We start from the raw sequence: 16830 nt of genomic DNA on the forward strand, positions 1-16830 counted from the left end.
CTCACAGGAGCTCCCTAGAGCAGGCCGGGCTGAGAGGGGACAAGAGTTAGTGCTGAATGGGGACTGAGGTTCAGTTTTGGGAGGTGAGAAAGTTCTGGACACAACAGTGAAGATGGTCACAGGAGAATGTGAACTGCTTAATGCCACTGATCTGGGCACTAAAAAATTGTTATGATAAATTTTATTATATGTATTTTACAGTTGTTCAAAAATGACGGACAGTTTTATAAAAATACCTTCACTGTAAAAAAGAATGGAAGAAGGAAGTATTTAGGAGCAAAATTCCAGGGGAGTTAGAGGTTCAAGGAAGAGGGGTGAGGGGAGGATGGGGAGAGAGGGTGGAAAGAAAGGGCTGTGGGGTGAGGAGAGGAGACTCCGTGCAGGGCACTCAGAGAGGCAAGGGTCCCGGCCACTCACCGAGGGGCTTCCCCGTGTGGATGTCAATGACGAAGCCCGGGACTTGGTCCCCACACAGGACCTGGTAGTCAGCTGGCCAGAGGAGAACAGAGCTGCAGCCCGGGACCTCTGCCCCCTGCAGCCCAGCCCTCACCTGGACGCTCACCATCCCTCAGCCTCTGCCTCCTCCCTGGTTGCCACACACCTGTGCAGTGACTTCCCAACACCCAGGTGGGACTTGGCTGTCTCTTGCCAGCATGGGCAACACCAACCATACCCCTGGTCCTTATCAAAACACACAGGTTGTTCAACTAGCATCTCAAGACCTTCATCATCCCCATCATCCCTCCAGCAAACTCCTGCACTGGGGACACCAGTGGACCTGCTTATCTGAGTACAACCCACTCCTCCAAGCTGCTGCCCCTCTGCCTGGGCTGCTCCCCCAGCCCCAAGAGCCCTTCTTCCTTGCCCTGCCCAGCGCTATCATTTGAATGTGTCCCCCAAAAGTTCATGTGTTGGAAACAGAATCCCCAAAATCCTATACTGATGGCATTCAGAAGTGAGTCCTTTGAGAGGTGGTGAGGGTTTTGATGAGGTTTTGAGGGTGGGGCCCACATAAAGGCATTAGTGGCTTTGTAAGAGGAAGAGAGACCTGAGCTGGCATGCTTGCTCTGTCTCACCATGTGACACCCTCCGCCATGTTGTAATGCAGCACAAAGGCCCCCACCAGGTGCCAGCCCATGCTCTTGGACTTCCCAGTCTCCAGAACTGTGAGCTACCTAAACCTTTATTCTTTGTAAGTTATCCAATCTCAGTATATTGTTGCAGTAATAGAAAACAGACACCTGGTGAAACCCACTTCAACCTTCAGGATTTATGGCAGACAATTGATGAACACCAGTGCCCAGTCACTCTGGCCCCAGGCAGTGGATGATCCTTCTCTTGAGCTTCCTGAGCAGTTCATCCTCCAATCAAAGTCAGAACTCTATACCTGCAGGTTCTGCCTTTGCAGATTCAACCTGCCGTGGATCAAAAGTATTCTAAAAAAACAACTGTATCTGTACCAAACACCAAGTAGTTCTGTGTGTCTTCAAGAGTTTTTCCCACCAATGAAAATTTTTTCCATGCTAAATTTTCAATGTCTGCAAAGGAGGACTGAATGCCTTGCCCACTGTCCACACAAGGAAACCTAACTGACTCTCCAGCTCATCAGAACAAGGCAGATTAGTCTAAAAGCCCTAAGTATACTGAGTCTACCTAAAAACCAAGCTGGGAGGGGCCAGGCTGGGAAGAAGGTGGGGAAGGGGAACTCACGGCTGGCTGGGGTGGGGCAGGCCTCACAGGGTCTGTTCCAGGCCTGGCCAATGTTGTAGGAGCAGCAGCATGTCTTCCGGGTCACATTGAAGGCCAACTCATTCCCACATGTTCCATTATAGTGCCGGAAACAGGCACTCTTTCTCATGTCTGCAGTTGGGTGCGGAAGTAAAGTGTGGAAAAAGGTCTCCCAGGTTAGAGGAGAAGACCAAGCAGACAGGAACTCATTCATGAATCCATTTGAACAAAACTGGCTTGGTGTTTCTCCCCCAGTGCACTCAGGGGTACCATTCATAGTTTAGCGGTTGTTGGGTAGTACACGGTCTGGGCAACTGTTCATGGCAGTCCTGCAGCCTTGTTCACTGGCACATATCAGCACTTCAGATACACTCGCTCTTCCTCTCTTTCCCCCAAACACAACTCTTTGCACTCTTCCAAGGCTTAGAGGCAGTTCCTCCCAAACCCAGGCGCTGCCACAGCAACCGCCAGCCCCCGTCAATCACACTTCCTACCCATGCAGTTGTTGCCTCCGTTGACTCGCAGGTACTCTGCAGGGCAGACACAGGTGTAGTTCCCCAGGGTGTTGTAGCATGTGCCAGGGCCACAGATGCCCGAGTGTGTGGAGCATTCATTGATATCTGCGGGGGCGGCAAGAGCGGAGGGGGCATTCGGGCACTGTCCAGGAACTCTCCAGGTAACGCCTATCCAGGCCCATAGATGGGCACGTCAGTGGGCTTCGATTTGGTTTCGAAATCAGCTTAAAATTATACAGACACTTTAGGGATGTGAGAAAACATAACATGACATTAAATAAACGCTTACTGTAGCACTTCTACTAAAAGACTAAAGTCTCACGTTGAAAGCAAGGTCCCCTCTGCAGAGGTGGGGGTCTTTGGGAAAGTGATTGAATCATGGATCCATCGACTGATGGCTGAATGGTCTGCTGGGGGGTGGGACTACATGGAGGAAGTAGGTCATGGGGACACGCCCTGGAAGGGTTCACCCTCTCCCTGGCCCCGTCCCTCCCTCTCTGTTCCCTGGCTGTCATGAATCGAGCTTTCTTCCACCACGCCCTTCTGCCACAATGTTCCCGACTTGGAGCCAGCTGACTGTGGACTGAGTCCTCTGAAACTGGAAGCCAAAATAAATTTTCTCTCCTCTAAGTTGATCTTGTCAGGTATTTTGGTCTTAGTGATAGAAAGCGGACACTCCTCCAGGGCCTCTGTGAATGCTTAAAACTGGGGAGAGTATCCATCTGTATTTTTTTCCTATATATGCACACCGATGATAAAGCCTAATTTTTTAAAAGTAGGCACAGTAAGACATTGACAATAATAACTACTAATAAAATGAAACAATTATGACCGTATGCTGTAATAAATGTTATTTAAAACTTACAAATAGTTTATTTCTAGAATTTTCCATTCGATATTTTCAGATTGCATTGACCATGGGTAAGTGAAATCACAGGAGGCCAAAGATGGGCAAGGAGGACCACTGTATCCTGGGATGGGGTCTTGATTTAAAACCTCATCAATTCCTCCTGTCCAGAGGCGGGATTTTGCCGTAAAGGGCCACACTCTTTTGCAGTTTTCTGAATCAAATGGACTCTCTCATGATTATCTGGCCTGTCACTGCAGTATAAAAGCAGTTACAGTGTGCAAATAAACTGTGATACTGCCCGTGCTCCAAGGAAACTTTACTATGGACCCTAAAATTTCAATTTCATATAATTTTCATGTGTCAGAGAATATTATTTTGATTTTTTCCCAACCGTTTAAAATATACAAAAAAAAAAAAATCTTAGTTAGCAGGTTGTATAAAAAACAGGTGATGAACTGTTAACACTAAGAGTGACATCACCCAAAATGGCAGAGCAGGGAACTCCTGGGCTCCACTGCTTTACAAGAGCAAATCAAGCAGGCAAAATCTGGACAGGAAATCAACATTTGCAGAACTCTAGAATCCTGTCGAAACCTTGCAACAAATAATTTACAAGAAATAACAACCATGCTGTCATAAGAGAATGCTCTGGCATTTTTAAGTGCCCCAGACGTTGTCACATCCCTCCCTTCTGGCCACAGCAGGCATGAGAATCTTAAAAGCAGGAAGGGAGGAGTGACATGCTGTACACAAGGGATCCTCGGCAATTTCTCTCCTGAAACCATGAGGCCAGAAAACAGTGAGATGGATTAAAGCACCACAAAAAAAACCTGTCAACTGAGAATTCTATATTTGGCAAAACTATCCCTCAGGAATGAAGGAGAATTTAAGACAGTCTGAAATAAACAAAAATCGAAGGAGTTCATCTCTAGTAGGCCTTACAAGAAATACTAAAGGGAGCCCTCCAAATGGAATGAAAAGACACTAGACAGTAACACAAACTCATATGGAGAAGTAACATCCAGTGAAACAGGTGGTTACATAGGTAAAGAGAGAACTCAGCATTTTGGGTTATTAATTCCTATTGTTTCCCTCTATGATTCAAAAGATGAAAGTGTATGGAGGTCTCAATATGCTGCCCAGGCTGGCCTCAAACTCCTGGACTCAAGCAAACCTCCTCTCTTAGTTGCCTAAGTAGGTGGAATGACAGGTGTGTGCCTCCACACCTGGCTAAAAGCAATTATCAATAATGGTTAATGGGCAAACATTTTATAAAGATGTCATTTGTGACGATAACAACATGAAGGGGAAGGTTGGAGTTGTAAAGAGCAGGCTTTTATACACCATTGAAATTAAGTTAATATTAATTCAAATTTGATTGTTGCAAAATTAAGATGTTAATTGCAATCCCAGAGCAACAATCAAGAAAGGAACTTTAAAAGGATACAGGAAAAAAAAAAAAAAAAAAAAGCAAGAAGGAAATTAAGATGGTTCACTAGGAAAATAATCAATCCATCAAAAAGGAAACAAAAAAGATAAGAGGGTTAGGGGTGTGGCTCAGTGGTAGAGCACTTGCCTAGTATGAGGCAAGTGAGGCCCAGGGTTCACTTGCCTCATGTGTGTGAGGCCCAGGGTTCAATCCCCAGCACTGCAAAACAAAACAAAATGAAACAACAACAACAAAAATACAACACATGTAGAAAATAAATAGCAAAATGGCAAATGTAAGCCCTTCCTTATCAGTAATAATATGTAAATGGATTAAACTCTCCAAAGAAATGGTAAACATTGACAGAATGGACAAAAAAATTAAAACATGATCCAACTAGATGCTACCTACAAGACACTCACTTTAGATCCAAAGACACAAATGAGTTGAAGGTGAAAGGTAGGGAAAAGATATTTCATGCAAATAGTAATTGAAAGAGAGTTGGGGTGATAATTTTTTTTTTAATATACTTAAAGCCCAAATTTGTCATGAGAGACAAAGAAGAATATCATATATTGATACAATGGTCAACCCATCAAGAAGATATAACAATAATACGCATATGTGCAGTTAACAACAGAACCTCAAAATATGTGATGCAAAAACTGACCAAAAAAGAGACAGAGTTCTACAAAAATAATTGAAGAATTCAAAAGCCCATCTGCAATAACAGATAAAAAGAAAACTATTTTGAAGGTCAACAAGAAAAAAGAGGCTTCAATAACACTATGGAACACTAATCCTAATAGGTCCTTACAGAATATGCAATATCCAAACAGCAGAATACAACTTTTATCCCAAGTGCACATGAACAATTCTCTAGATTAGACCATAGATCGGGTCGCTAAACAAGTCTGAATAAATTTTTAAAAATTAAAATCATACAAAGTATCTTCTCCAACCACAATGGAATAAAACCCTAACCTCAACCCTAACACAGAGTTCTAGGCACCAGCCAGCTGTTGCCATTCCTATCATGCCCAAAACAAGAACAGATAGGTGAAGAGAGGCTGGAAGGAAATGTGGGACTGCTCCTTCTCCTGCCTTTTCCTTCTCACTTTTGGCTTTGGGCCTTGGTCAGTTTGGCCCAAGAGAAGGACAGACAGACAAACGGATGGATGAATGGATGGAGAGATGAGAAGGAGAAGGAAGAAGAGCAGAGGGTAAACCAAGGCATTCAGATGAGGTCTTCCCTTCCTGGTCCTTATGAAGCTAGGCAGAACAGGAAGGCAGAGAGGGAGGAGAGAGGCTTGGCCCCGCCTGGGGGAGAATCCACACTCACCCTCACAGGTGCGGGTGCCCTCATTGAGGTGGTATCCAGGTGGGCACTCACACTGGAAGCTGCCAAATGTGTTGACACAGTTGCCTCCTTGGCACAGCCCTGGCAGTTCCTGGCACTCATCAATGTCTGTTAGGAAGGGAGGAAGCTGATCATGGGAGCTTCTTGGGCTCTCCTGGGCTCCAAGGATCCCCAAGATATACCTCACGGCTGTTGAACATTTGGAGGTCTATCTCAAAGGTTAGACCCAGACTCTCTTGAGTGCATGTCAGCCTGAGCTCAACTCCTTTCCTTTCATTGTAAGAAAGATGTGGGATGGATGAGTGGATGGTGGATGGATGGATGGATGGATGGATGGATGGGCATGGATGGATGGATGGATGGATGGATGGATGGATGGGCATGGATGGATGGATGGATGGATGGATGGGCATGGATAGATGGATGAATGGATGGATGGATGGATGGATGGATGGGCATGGATAGATGGATGAATGGATGGATGGATGGATGGGCATGGATGGATGGATGGATGGATGGTTGGATAAATAAGCCAAATGCTAGAAGAAGAAATGGCTGAAAGAATAAATTAACAATGCATTGCAAACTAAAAGCGTGGTTTGGGTCTCCTGCCTGGTCTCCAGGTGGAAAGACGTTCCCCAGGCAGTCCAACTCAGTACTTTGGTGAGATGCAGAGAAAGTGGAATCAGTGGGTGGACAGACAGACGGTCTGCCAGGAACTCACCTTCCAGAATGACAGTGATTGGGTTGGGCTGGAAGCCCTCACCACCTGGGCACAGGGTTCTGTACTCAGCTGCAAGGGAAACAGACTCTTGTGAGGAGTTGTGGGGTGGGGCATTGAAGCAAAGCCTAGGGGAAACAGGGAGAAGAGGTTCCCTCAGCAGTGCTCAGGAGCAGGCCCCATCCACTCACCCTTGGCCTCTTGGAGTCAAGACACCTTAGGCCAGTGTTAAGGCTGCGTGGGGACTGGGTATGAGTGTGAGTGTGTGAGCGTGTGTAAATGGGTTTTCACATTCAACATGGCAGCAGATGGGTCACGAGGTAGTGGCTTTGCCACAGCTGTTGCCATTGCATTCACATCCTCCCTGCTACTCTTCTAGGAAAACTCCTACTCATCCTTCAAAACCTCACTCAAGTCTTCTCCTGCTTCCTCTGTGGCTTTCTCCTGGGCCATCCCTAAGCCTTTGGAGAGTTCTACCCTCACAATCCTGAGACCACTGGTTCACAGGTGAGGTGCAGTGTACACCAGCTGTGGCTTGTCTTTCTCTTGGTCCCTGGCCCCTAGCACAAGGCATAGAGGAACTCCCAGTGTTTGTTGACTGACCAAGTGATGAAAGGGAATTGAAAAGGCCTGGCCCATGAACTGCCCAGAGCATGCAGTGTGCCCCAGGATTAGCCCACCTCCCTTCCTAGTCCTTAGTTGAGATGACCCTCAAATCCTTAGCAGAGATGACCCTGAAGCTCCTGGGTCTGTGACTCAGGCCACAGTGCCTGCCCTGCAGAGGGACTCACTGGCGTTGGTCATGGGGCACAGTTCACAGGGGTTGCCCCAGGCCCGGCCCAGGGAGCAACAGCAGGAGGCTCGGGTGACGCCAATTCCGATCTCGGCACTGCAGGAAATGCCACCATCCCCTCGGTCAAGTGTGTCCAGGAAACAATTCCCAGCCCGGGTGTCTGAACAGGCAGAAAGGGGTGGTTAGCAAATGGCAGGAGAGAATCCATGTGCTCCTGTTAGCTACACGTCTACGCACGTGGAGCCACGTGCAGTGTGGCCTCTGAGTTTCTCTGTGTGCCTCTGTGTGGGTGTGTATGTGTGGGCATTCACACAGCTGTTGACTGACTATCTCAGTGTGTGTGGCCGTGTGCGTGTGTGGTGGCTGGGAGTTCCCTGAACGCATAACAAGGACAGGGCAGCCGGAAGGTGTGTGTGTGTGTAAAGCTGTCTGCATGTGACTCTGCGTGTGTACGGGTGTGTCTAAAACACAAGGCTGTATCTCTGAGTGACAAGGATGATCACTGGTTCCAAGCCAGCAAGTGTCCTGCTTGTCAGAAGCAGGCGGACAGCTTGAATCCAGCTGGCTCCGCAGACCCCAGATCCCCCAGCGAGAGCTGCGCCTGGACTCACCAACGCATCCCACCCCACTGGGGTTCAGCTCGAAATCCTGGGGACAGTTGCAGAAGTAGCTGCCAGGGGTGTTGACACACAGGCCATTGACGCAGTTCACAGGGTCTGCACACTCGTTGGCATCTGTGGGGTGTGGCACCACCATCGGCACGGAGCCCTCCTTCCACTACCCTCCCTCCCGGCTTGCTCTGGGGAAGCCATGGTCCTTGCTTAGGTGCTGGACCTTGGGACAAATCTGAGTCCTTCCCTGGGAAGAAACTGGAGGGGACAGGTCTCCAGAGTCTGCACTGGCCCTTCCAGCCCTCTCCTCTCCCTGCTCCGTTCGACTGGGCTTAGAGCTTTCCCCTTGAAAACTCTCGCCACCCTGGGTTCTGCTCAGCCAGCACACGAAACCCAGATTTAGAAAGTTTGTTCAAACCATGGGTGGAAAACTCAAAGCTGGCCTACTGCTGGTTTGTGTCAATAAAGTTTTATTGGCAAATGGCCATGGCCATTCATTCACATAGCGTCTGTGGCTGCTTTGAAGCCACAGTGGCAGTTGAGGAGAGCAGTGGAGACTGGCTTGCAGAGCTGAGGTCAGGCAGGCCACCCCTGGGGGAGTGAGGGAGCTAGCCACGCCCCCGCTCCCCCACCTGCAGCCCTGCCTCCCCACGCTGGCTGACCCCACACCTGTGCAGTTGCCACCACTGCGGTCCAGCTCATAGCCATCGTCACAAATGCAGCGGAACATTCCAGGCAGGTTCTCACAGCTCCCGAACAGGCAGAGGTTCCCGAGGGCACACTCGTCCACATCTGCAAGGACCCCAGGTCAGCACCCCTGGCCCCACAGCATGTTTGGGGACCCACCTGCTCTGCCCCCTATCCCACCAGGCCCAGGCCTCACCCTGGCAGGCCCGGTGGTCCTCAGTGGGGCTGAAGCCCATCTCGCATTCGCAGCGGAACCCGCCGGGCACATTGAGGCACTGCCCGCTCTCGCAGAGGTCCACGTTCGCAGCGCATTCATCCCTGTCTACGGGGCCCGAGGGGCAGAGGGCTGGGGGCCAGCTGGGCTGGGACCCCACGAGGTAGGTGGGAGGATCCAGCCACTAGAACACTTTGTGTCCCCCAGGCTCCCGGGAATGAAGCACTAGGAACTTGGACCTGACTGGGGTGGGCGTGTGATCAAGACAGGGGCCAGGGAGTGGCGAGGGAGCTCTGGACATGCAGATCCAGCAGCTGGGCAGAGCGGGGACTGGGTCACTCAGGATCTTGGGCAGAGGGCAGCCAGGAAGTAAGCAAGCATCCCCAAGCACTTAAGAGTCCAAGGGAGACGACAGCCCCTGGGGCTCCATTTGACCTGTGCGGGCTGAGGCTGCATCTCTCCAGCACCCATGGGGCCGTGGGTGGGCGAGTTCAGCCCGGGGCTGTCCCTCTCTCTGGCTGCTGCACCTGCTTCCTCTCACCTTCACAGGAGAAGCCATCCCCCACAAATCCCTGGTGGCAGGTGCAACGATAGGAGCCAGGGGTGTTGAGGCAGTCGGCTCTCGGGCTGCACTGATGCTCTTGGAGGGCACATTCATCCAGGTCTGTGGGGCACAGAGCCGGGAGTTCCCCCGTGTGCACACCAGGGGCTGCAGGAGGCAGACCCTCCACCCAGCCCTGCAGGGTTCCAGCGGCCCTGGACCCAGCCACACCCCCTCCGCCTTACACCCACCCACCCTATCTGCTTTGCTGGGACCCCGTCCAGGTACTCACCATGGCACCCAAAGCCGTCCCCCATCCAGCCTGGCCGGCACCTGCAGCTGAAACTCCCAGGGATGTTGAGGCAGGAGGCATGCTGGTCACAGGTGTGTCCCCCAAGCTCACACTCGTTCACATCTGAGTGGGGAAGAGGAATGACAGGGTCCAGTCTCAGAGGAGGAGGCTTGTTGTGATAGCAGTAGAAAGAGGGGGAAAGTCCCCAGAAAGTCCCCTCCCACCCACCCCAGGACCTTCCACCTTTATCCAGAAACCAAGAGAGAAACCCCCAGCCCAATAGGCATAACTCTTAGCAGTCCTCAGAAATGGTCTAAAATGGCAAGATGAGAGAGACTCGGGTAGACATGAAGAGTAACTGTCCTGGGGCTGTGATTGTGGCTCAGTGGTAGAGTGCTTGAAAGCACTGGGTTCGATTCTCAGCACCATAAAAAATAAATTAATTAATTAAATAAAGGTACTGTGTCCATCTACAATTAAATTTTTTTTTTTAAAGCGTAACTGTCCCGGGCTGGGGCGATAGCTCAGTTGGTAGAGTGCTTGCCTTGCAAGCACAAGGCCCTGGGTTCGATTCCCAGCACCGCAAAAAAAAAAAAAAAAAAGGAGTAACTGTTCCAATGGAGAGTTAAACCAGGATTTCCTTCTACACCATCATTTCCAACTCTGAGTCAGTTTGCATCACCTTTATCATCTCTGCAATGTTTATGCACCACCTCAGTGAGCTACTGTTATTGAGCCTTCTTTACTTGGACTCCCAGTTACACTTGCACGAATGTATTTTTAAAAGAAAAATATATATCAACACCGACAAACTCAAAGGCATGGGTTTGGGCTGGGGGAGCAGCTCAGTGGTAGAGCACTTGCCTACATTCACCAGGCCTTGGGTTCCATCCCCAGCATGAAAAAAAAGAAGGGATCCTGGGGCTTGATGTTCCGCCACGCCACCTCTGATTCCAACACACACACAAATAACTATGCAGCTAGAGCGTGCAGAGGAGCAGGCCCTCGAGAGGTACAGTCCACTCCCCACCCCTCAACCTGCCGACCTGCCCTCATTTGGAGACGGGGGTCTCCTTTCACCCTTCCACGGCAGGATCCACCCAGCACCATTGTGCAGGGAGCCATCTTTGCCTCACCATACGTTTTTGGCACCTTGGTCAAGAATCAGGCGCCTGTAGCTGCGTGGGTTTATTTCTGTGTCCTCTGTCCTATTCCATCGGTCTATGTGCCCATTTTTATGCCAGTACCGTGCTGTGTTTGTGGAAGGAAGAGGCCAGGGTGAAGCCACAGAGCCCCGGGAGCTAGGAGAGCCACGTGGGACAGACTGTCCCTCTGAACTCCCAAGAAGGAACCCAGTCTGGTCACACCTTGATTTCAGACTTTCTGGCCTCCAGAACGTTTTTTTCTGGAGAGAGAATAAATCTCTGTTGTTTTATAACACGAGGCAGGTTCATTTGACATCCCTAGGAAACGAATTCTGTTAAACAGTCCAAACGTTTCAGTGTGTCATGTAAAAAGCACAGGCTCCTCGCTGGCTTTGCCGGGAAGGTGCTGTGGGCATTTGGGGTTGCTCTGCCCGGCTGTTTAAGGGGAGCCTGGGGCACTGCATTCACAGGAGGCCTCATTAGTGGAAATCCATAAGAATGAGTTCTGGCTGCGCTCCGCCCCGAGGCCTCAGGACAGCCCCAGTGACCTCCAAGCTGGCCCCTGGAGTCCGTCCCACCTGCATCACCGACCACCAGCTCACCTGAGCAGCCAGTGGTCCCCTTCTTGACGATGTAGCCTGGCTGACAGTGGCAGACAAAAGACCCCTTTGTGTTCTCACAGTTCCCGTGGACGCAGATGTAGGGGTTCAGGTCACACTCGTTCACATCTGTAGGGCGAGAGGGCAGGAGGCCTGAGGACTAGGTGCTGGGGGCGGGCAGGAGGGAGCCACGCAGCAGGCTTCATGGAACTCAGGGGCCATGAGCTCCCAAGGGAACCACAGGGGCCAGTACACTTGGGGAAAGCGTTCCACAAGCTGCCGGGCTGGCCTCCGGCGGGACTTCACACAGGGCCTTTATGCCGAGGTGGTATCTGCAGCAGGACAGAGTGGACAGCAGTCCCTAGCTTTGTTTTGTTCACAGGCCATCTTCTGAGGTGCTCTCCCAAATCTGGGTGCACTGGAACTCAAGTTCCACTGCTCTGAGTAAATCTTATTTTATTTTTTCTGGATACTAGGGATTGAACTCAGGGGCACTCGACCACTGAGCCACATCCCCAGCCCTATTCTGAATTTTACTTAGAGAGAGGGTCCCACCGGGTTGCTTAGCACCTTGCTGTTGCTGAGGCTGGCTTTGAACTTGGGATCCTCCTGCCTCAGCCTCCCGCGATGCTGGGATTACAGGCCGTGCACCACGGTGCCCGGCATCCAGGTAAGTTTTGGTCAGGAGTCACATTGTTACTTTTGGAACTTTCCACTCTCCCCTCAGCTCTGCCCTGGTAGGATACCCAGTACACATCTCCTCACCAGTTCCCGTGGCTGGCTGGTGAGGACAGGGATTGCAAAACCCCAAATAGGGCTCAGAGAACACTGTTCTGAGTCCCTCTCATCCTGTTCCCCCTCCCCTTTGCCTGTGATGATCTTAAAGCACAAAGCCCTAGAGCCTGGCAGGGTACTCTCATGGTCTTGGGTTCACAGCAAATGCTCAATCGATATAATCCCCAAGAACAGGCTGGGGGGCTCTGCTTCTGTGAGAGACCCCAGGGCTTTGGACACTGGTCTCAGTGTCGGTGGTCTCCAAGCCTCGGCTCCCTTTCCTGTCTGACAGGGATGGGACCTCCGGCCTCTGCCCTTGTGCCTTCTTGGGGTTGGGGGGTTCTGACGTTGCTCCTCCACCCCACAGTCCAGGCTTCTCACCGACACAGGTCTTCATGTCCAGTGTGGCTGTGAAGCCATCATAACACAGGCAGCGATGACCCCCAGGCATGTTTGTGCACTGGCCCCCGTCACAGACGTCTGGGTTCTCTTCACACTCGTCCACGTCTGGAAGAACGCGGGTGGAGGATGGGCTGAGGAGCACAGGGATGTGGGGAGATCCCAGGATCCTTCTCCCAGCCTCCACCACCCACAGACCAGGAAGGGATGCTTTGGTCCTGGCTGGTTTTGCCCCCAGCTCTGTGTGATGCTGGGCTCTGGGCCACATTGGGACTATGGCTGAAGCCAGCTTGTACCCTCCCAGGTAGAGGGAGAGGCCAGGCTCACCCACCCGCACAAGTCTTCCCATCGGGCATCAGCAGGTAGCCCTGTCCACAGCTGCACCGGAAGCTGCCTTCAATGTTAACGCAGTGCACATCGCAGCCACCATTCCGCACCTGGCACTCATTGATGTCTGCAGGAGGCAGGGCAGACAGGGAGGGGCTGGGGCGGTGGGCGGGGCCAGGCGCGGTGGGCGGGGCCTGGCGGGGCGGCCTGACTTAGTGGCAGGAGAGAAGGAGGATCTGGAGAGAGGTCAGGAGGAACTGCCGCTGGGGTCGGCACAGGCTCACCCACGCAGCCCTGGCGGTCGGGCGTGCCCTGGAAGCCAGCATGGCAGGAGCACTGGAAGGCACCAATGACGTTGACACACTGGCCGTGGGGACACAGGCTGTCACTCAGGGCACACTCGTCAATGTCTGCGGGGGGAAGCGCCAGGCTGGTGGGGTCCCTGGTGAAGTGGGACCTGTACCCTCTGCCCTCTGCGATGAGGCATACCAAACCAATACACACACACTGCCTACAGCAGCGCATCTGCACACGTGTGAACACCTCGTCTAGGCCCACGCTACACCTCACAGGCACACACGCGTACACACACTCACAGATATACACACGCCTGTTCAGACACACAGTCCTCCCATCTCACTCCTGGGCACACATGGAGACATACAAATGTACATGTCCACCATCGGTGCATGTGAGCACTCGCACGCACGCACGCACACACACACGCTTGCACACACACACAACCCATCCTCAGAGACTCACAAATGCACTCATCCGCCGTCTCACACAGTAGATGCTGGGACACACACTCCCCCTGGCACACGCAGGGCACGCTCACACACACACCGCGTGTGCAGGACGCACACTCGCTCACCTTCACAGGTAGTGCCCTCAGCCGTCAGTTCATGCCCCAGGGGACACCGGCACTCGTAGCTCCCATCCGTGTTGGTGCAGGTGCCTCCCCGGCACACCAGTGGGTCCCTTGCACACTCATCCACATCTGGAGGTGTGGAAAGAGTAGGTTGAAGATGCCAACCAGAGGAGGCGCTGGGGTGGCTTGTGGAGGCTTTTCCCCACTGCCCTGGGCCCCCTCACCCTGGCTGAGGCCAGGACAGCCTAGGGCCTTAGGCTTGGACCACCTGGGACAGTATGAGCTGGGAGAGGCAGGGACAAGTCAGATCTGGGGGACAGGGACTGGAATTCTCAGGAGAATTGGGACAGGAGGCTGACACGTGGAATTACTGACAGAAGTCCTGAGAAGCCCTCTCCTCCCCTTTGGACCAGGCTCAACCCTGTAGCCGGCCAGTCACCTCGTCACCCTCCCCGTATCCCAGTCACCTTTGTCTCCTTCAACCCCTAGGCCCACCTCAGGGCCTTTGCACATGCTGGTCTCACTCCAGGCTACCCTTCCAGCCTCTCTTCACCCCGTTTACTCCCACTCCTCTCAGCCACTCCCCGAGTCCCACAGATGGGCCCATCCTCCAGGTCCGCTTCCCTACTGGAAATGCTGCATTGCTTTGGGGATTCATTTGAACATATGCTACCCCACAGGGCTATGAGAGCCAAGAAGACAGAACTCCACTCTCGAGCTTTCCACAGTGGAATATTCTGGAATATTCATCGAACGAGCAACAGAGTGAAGGACCGGGCAGTGACTCCCTGCTTCTCTGCAGAGCCCTGTCTCCTCTCATGCTGCACCCTTCCTGAAAGATGGCACTGTCCTCATGTGTTGTCCACCCCAGGGGTCAGGCCCCCGTGCCTGTGGCACCCAGACGTGCGCTTCCCCAGCTGGCAGCAGCCCCTCCCGCAGCTCCCCTTCCTGGCCCCACACCCTCTTCCTGGGTGGCTCACCCATGCAGTTCTTCATCAGCAGGGAGCCGCTCTCGTAGCCGGGGAAGCACTCACACTCAAAGCTGCCTGGGGTGTTGATACAGGCACCCTGGCCGCAGAGGTCAGGGGAGATGCGGCACTCATCGATGTCTGTGGGGACAGGGGCACGGGGGCTTGAGATGGGGGTCTCCGGGGGCTCCCTGACTTCACACAGAGGAGACTCAGGGCAGCCTCTCCACCTCTGGACACGAGGGGCTGCACCAGAGCCCCTGGACGATGCGTTGAGCAGGAAAGAGAGGTGCTTTCAGGGAACACAGGGCAAGGGCAGGGACCCTTCTCAGCCTGGGCCTCTAGTCACCTCTGGAGCCCTTACACAGGAACAGAAGGGTTCCTACAACCCAGAGAGGGTAAAGGCCCACCCTCCGTCACACAGCACACAGGTGGGTGTGACAAGAGGCACGGAAATGGTCTTACCTCTTCCTGATTCAAGGCCCCCATCTCTGCATGGGTGGCCCCCTCCAAGAGGCAGAGGTGGGCACCTACCTGTGCAGTTCCTCTCCTGGGCATCCAGGGCAAAGCCCCCGGCACAGGTGCAGCGGAAGCTGCCCACGGTGTTGCGGCAAGAGCCGTGCGTGCAGATGCCGGGGAAGGCCTTGCACTCGTTCACGTCTGGGGGGTGAAACGTGGTCAGACCCGCCCTCTGCACGAAGCTGGGAGTCACAAGCCAGGCCCCCGGGTGCGGTCGGAGCCCTGAGCTTTCTCACCTCCCTCTCCAGACACTCCCCACCTCCAGGAATGTCCCCTCGCTGTGCCCTCCTCTGGCCTGCGCACCCTTCCAGCGCCCTCTCCTTTAGGCTGCCTTCCCCAAACATACCTTTATAGAAGGGTCGGCCGGACAGGAAGTCCTGGCTGGCGAAGCCCCGCCCTCGGGGGCACAGGCTGGCGAACTCCGGGGAGTCGGGCCGCACACAAGCCTCGCACTCGGCGCCCCACGCGGCCCCGATGGAGCAGCAGCAGGTGTCCATCCGGTACTTGCCGGGCAGGGGGACCCCACAGTCATCCTCGTCCCAGCCCAGGAAACACAGCTCCAGCCTCACGTCTGCAGAGTAGAGTCACCAGGTGAGACCCCTGTCGCCCTAGCCGAGGCGGGCTCAGGACCACCTGCCTGAGGAAAAGGCGTGGCTTCCTGATGCTGACCCCGCCCCCCGGCAGCACCCAGCAGTAACCGTGCTCACTGCCTGGAAGCTCTCCAAGTAGGCGAGCCACTTAATCCTCAAACAGTGCTGAGAGGAGGGGCTGGGGGTGTAACTCAGTGGGGGAGGTCTAGCCTAATATGCAGGATGCTCCGAGTTCAGTTCCCAGCACCCACCCCCCAAAAAAATCCAAGATGGAAATACTATTATCATGCCATTCTACAAGCAAAGAAACTGAGTGAGGCACAGAAGGGTTAGGTAACTTGCCCAAAGCAGCACAGCTCCTAGAAGGGAGAGTCAGGGTTCAAGCCAGGGTTCAAACCAGGATATCCAACTAGGGTCCTGTGTTTAATCCATACATCCCTCAGAGCAACCTGACAACAGCCAGGTCTTCCTCAACACCACAGATGAAGGTCTAGGACAGGGGTTCAGTCAATTATGGCCCAGGAACCAGTTGTCTGTTTTTGAAAATAAACTTTTATTGGCACACAGCCATGCCCATTGGTCTATATCTGGTCTGTGGCTGCTTCTGTGCTACAGGGCAGAGTTGAAAAGTTGCCACATAGATGTTATGGCTCAGAGAATGAAAAATATTACTCTCTCTCTCTCTTTTTTTTTTTTTTTTTTTTTTTTTGGTGGTGCTGGGGATGGAACCCAGGGCCTCATGCATACGAGGCAAGCACTAACCACTGAGCCACACCCCAGCCCCAACTCTCATCCTTTTTGGAAGAACTTAGCTGATCCCTAGTTTACAGAAATTTTTTTTTTCTTTACACAAGTAGCATATATTTAAGAGGATCAATTTTAGGAGGAATTTCTAGA

The 16830-nt window shown here is 52.6% G+C and overlaps 1 protein-coding gene across 1 annotated transcript in view; it reads right to left on the bottom strand.

The window, feature by feature from the left end:
• The window catches only part of Fbn3 (fibrillin 3), a 54088-nt gene that overhangs the window by 21510 nt on the left and 15748 nt on the right, over nucleotides 1–16830 (bottom strand). The window contains exons 22-40 of the mRNA XM_047531358.1: nucleotides 15690–15914; nucleotides 15359–15484; nucleotides 14837–14965; nucleotides 13860–13985; nucleotides 13270–13395; nucleotides 12990–13112; nucleotides 12641–12766; nucleotides 11489–11614; nucleotides 9742–9864; nucleotides 9450–9572; nucleotides 8891–9016; nucleotides 8677–8799; nucleotides 8008–8130; nucleotides 7395–7556; nucleotides 6607–6675; nucleotides 5865–5990; nucleotides 2223–2348; nucleotides 1711–1860; nucleotides 418–489 (exon numbers count right to left, since the gene is read on the bottom strand). Of these exons, the coding sequence (XP_047387314.1) occupies nucleotides 418–489; nucleotides 1711–1860; nucleotides 2223–2348; nucleotides 5865–5990; nucleotides 6607–6675; nucleotides 7395–7556; nucleotides 8008–8130; nucleotides 8677–8799; nucleotides 8891–9016; nucleotides 9450–9572; nucleotides 9742–9864; nucleotides 11489–11614; nucleotides 12641–12766; nucleotides 12990–13112; nucleotides 13270–13395; nucleotides 13860–13985; nucleotides 14837–14965; nucleotides 15359–15484; nucleotides 15690–15914 (2430 nt within the window). The remainder of the gene's footprint in view (nucleotides 1–417; nucleotides 490–1710; nucleotides 1861–2222; nucleotides 2349–5864; nucleotides 5991–6606; nucleotides 6676–7394; nucleotides 7557–8007; nucleotides 8131–8676; nucleotides 8800–8890; nucleotides 9017–9449; nucleotides 9573–9741; nucleotides 9865–11488; nucleotides 11615–12640; nucleotides 12767–12989; nucleotides 13113–13269; nucleotides 13396–13859; nucleotides 13986–14836; nucleotides 14966–15358; nucleotides 15485–15689; nucleotides 15915–16830) is intronic.

Source organism: Sciurus carolinensis, chromosome 17, assembly GCF_902686445.1.
Source record: "Sciurus carolinensis chromosome 17, mSciCar1.2, whole genome shotgun sequence".
In the NCBI taxonomy this organism is placed as follows: domain Eukaryota; kingdom Metazoa; phylum Chordata; class Mammalia; order Rodentia; family Sciuridae; genus Sciurus; species Sciurus carolinensis.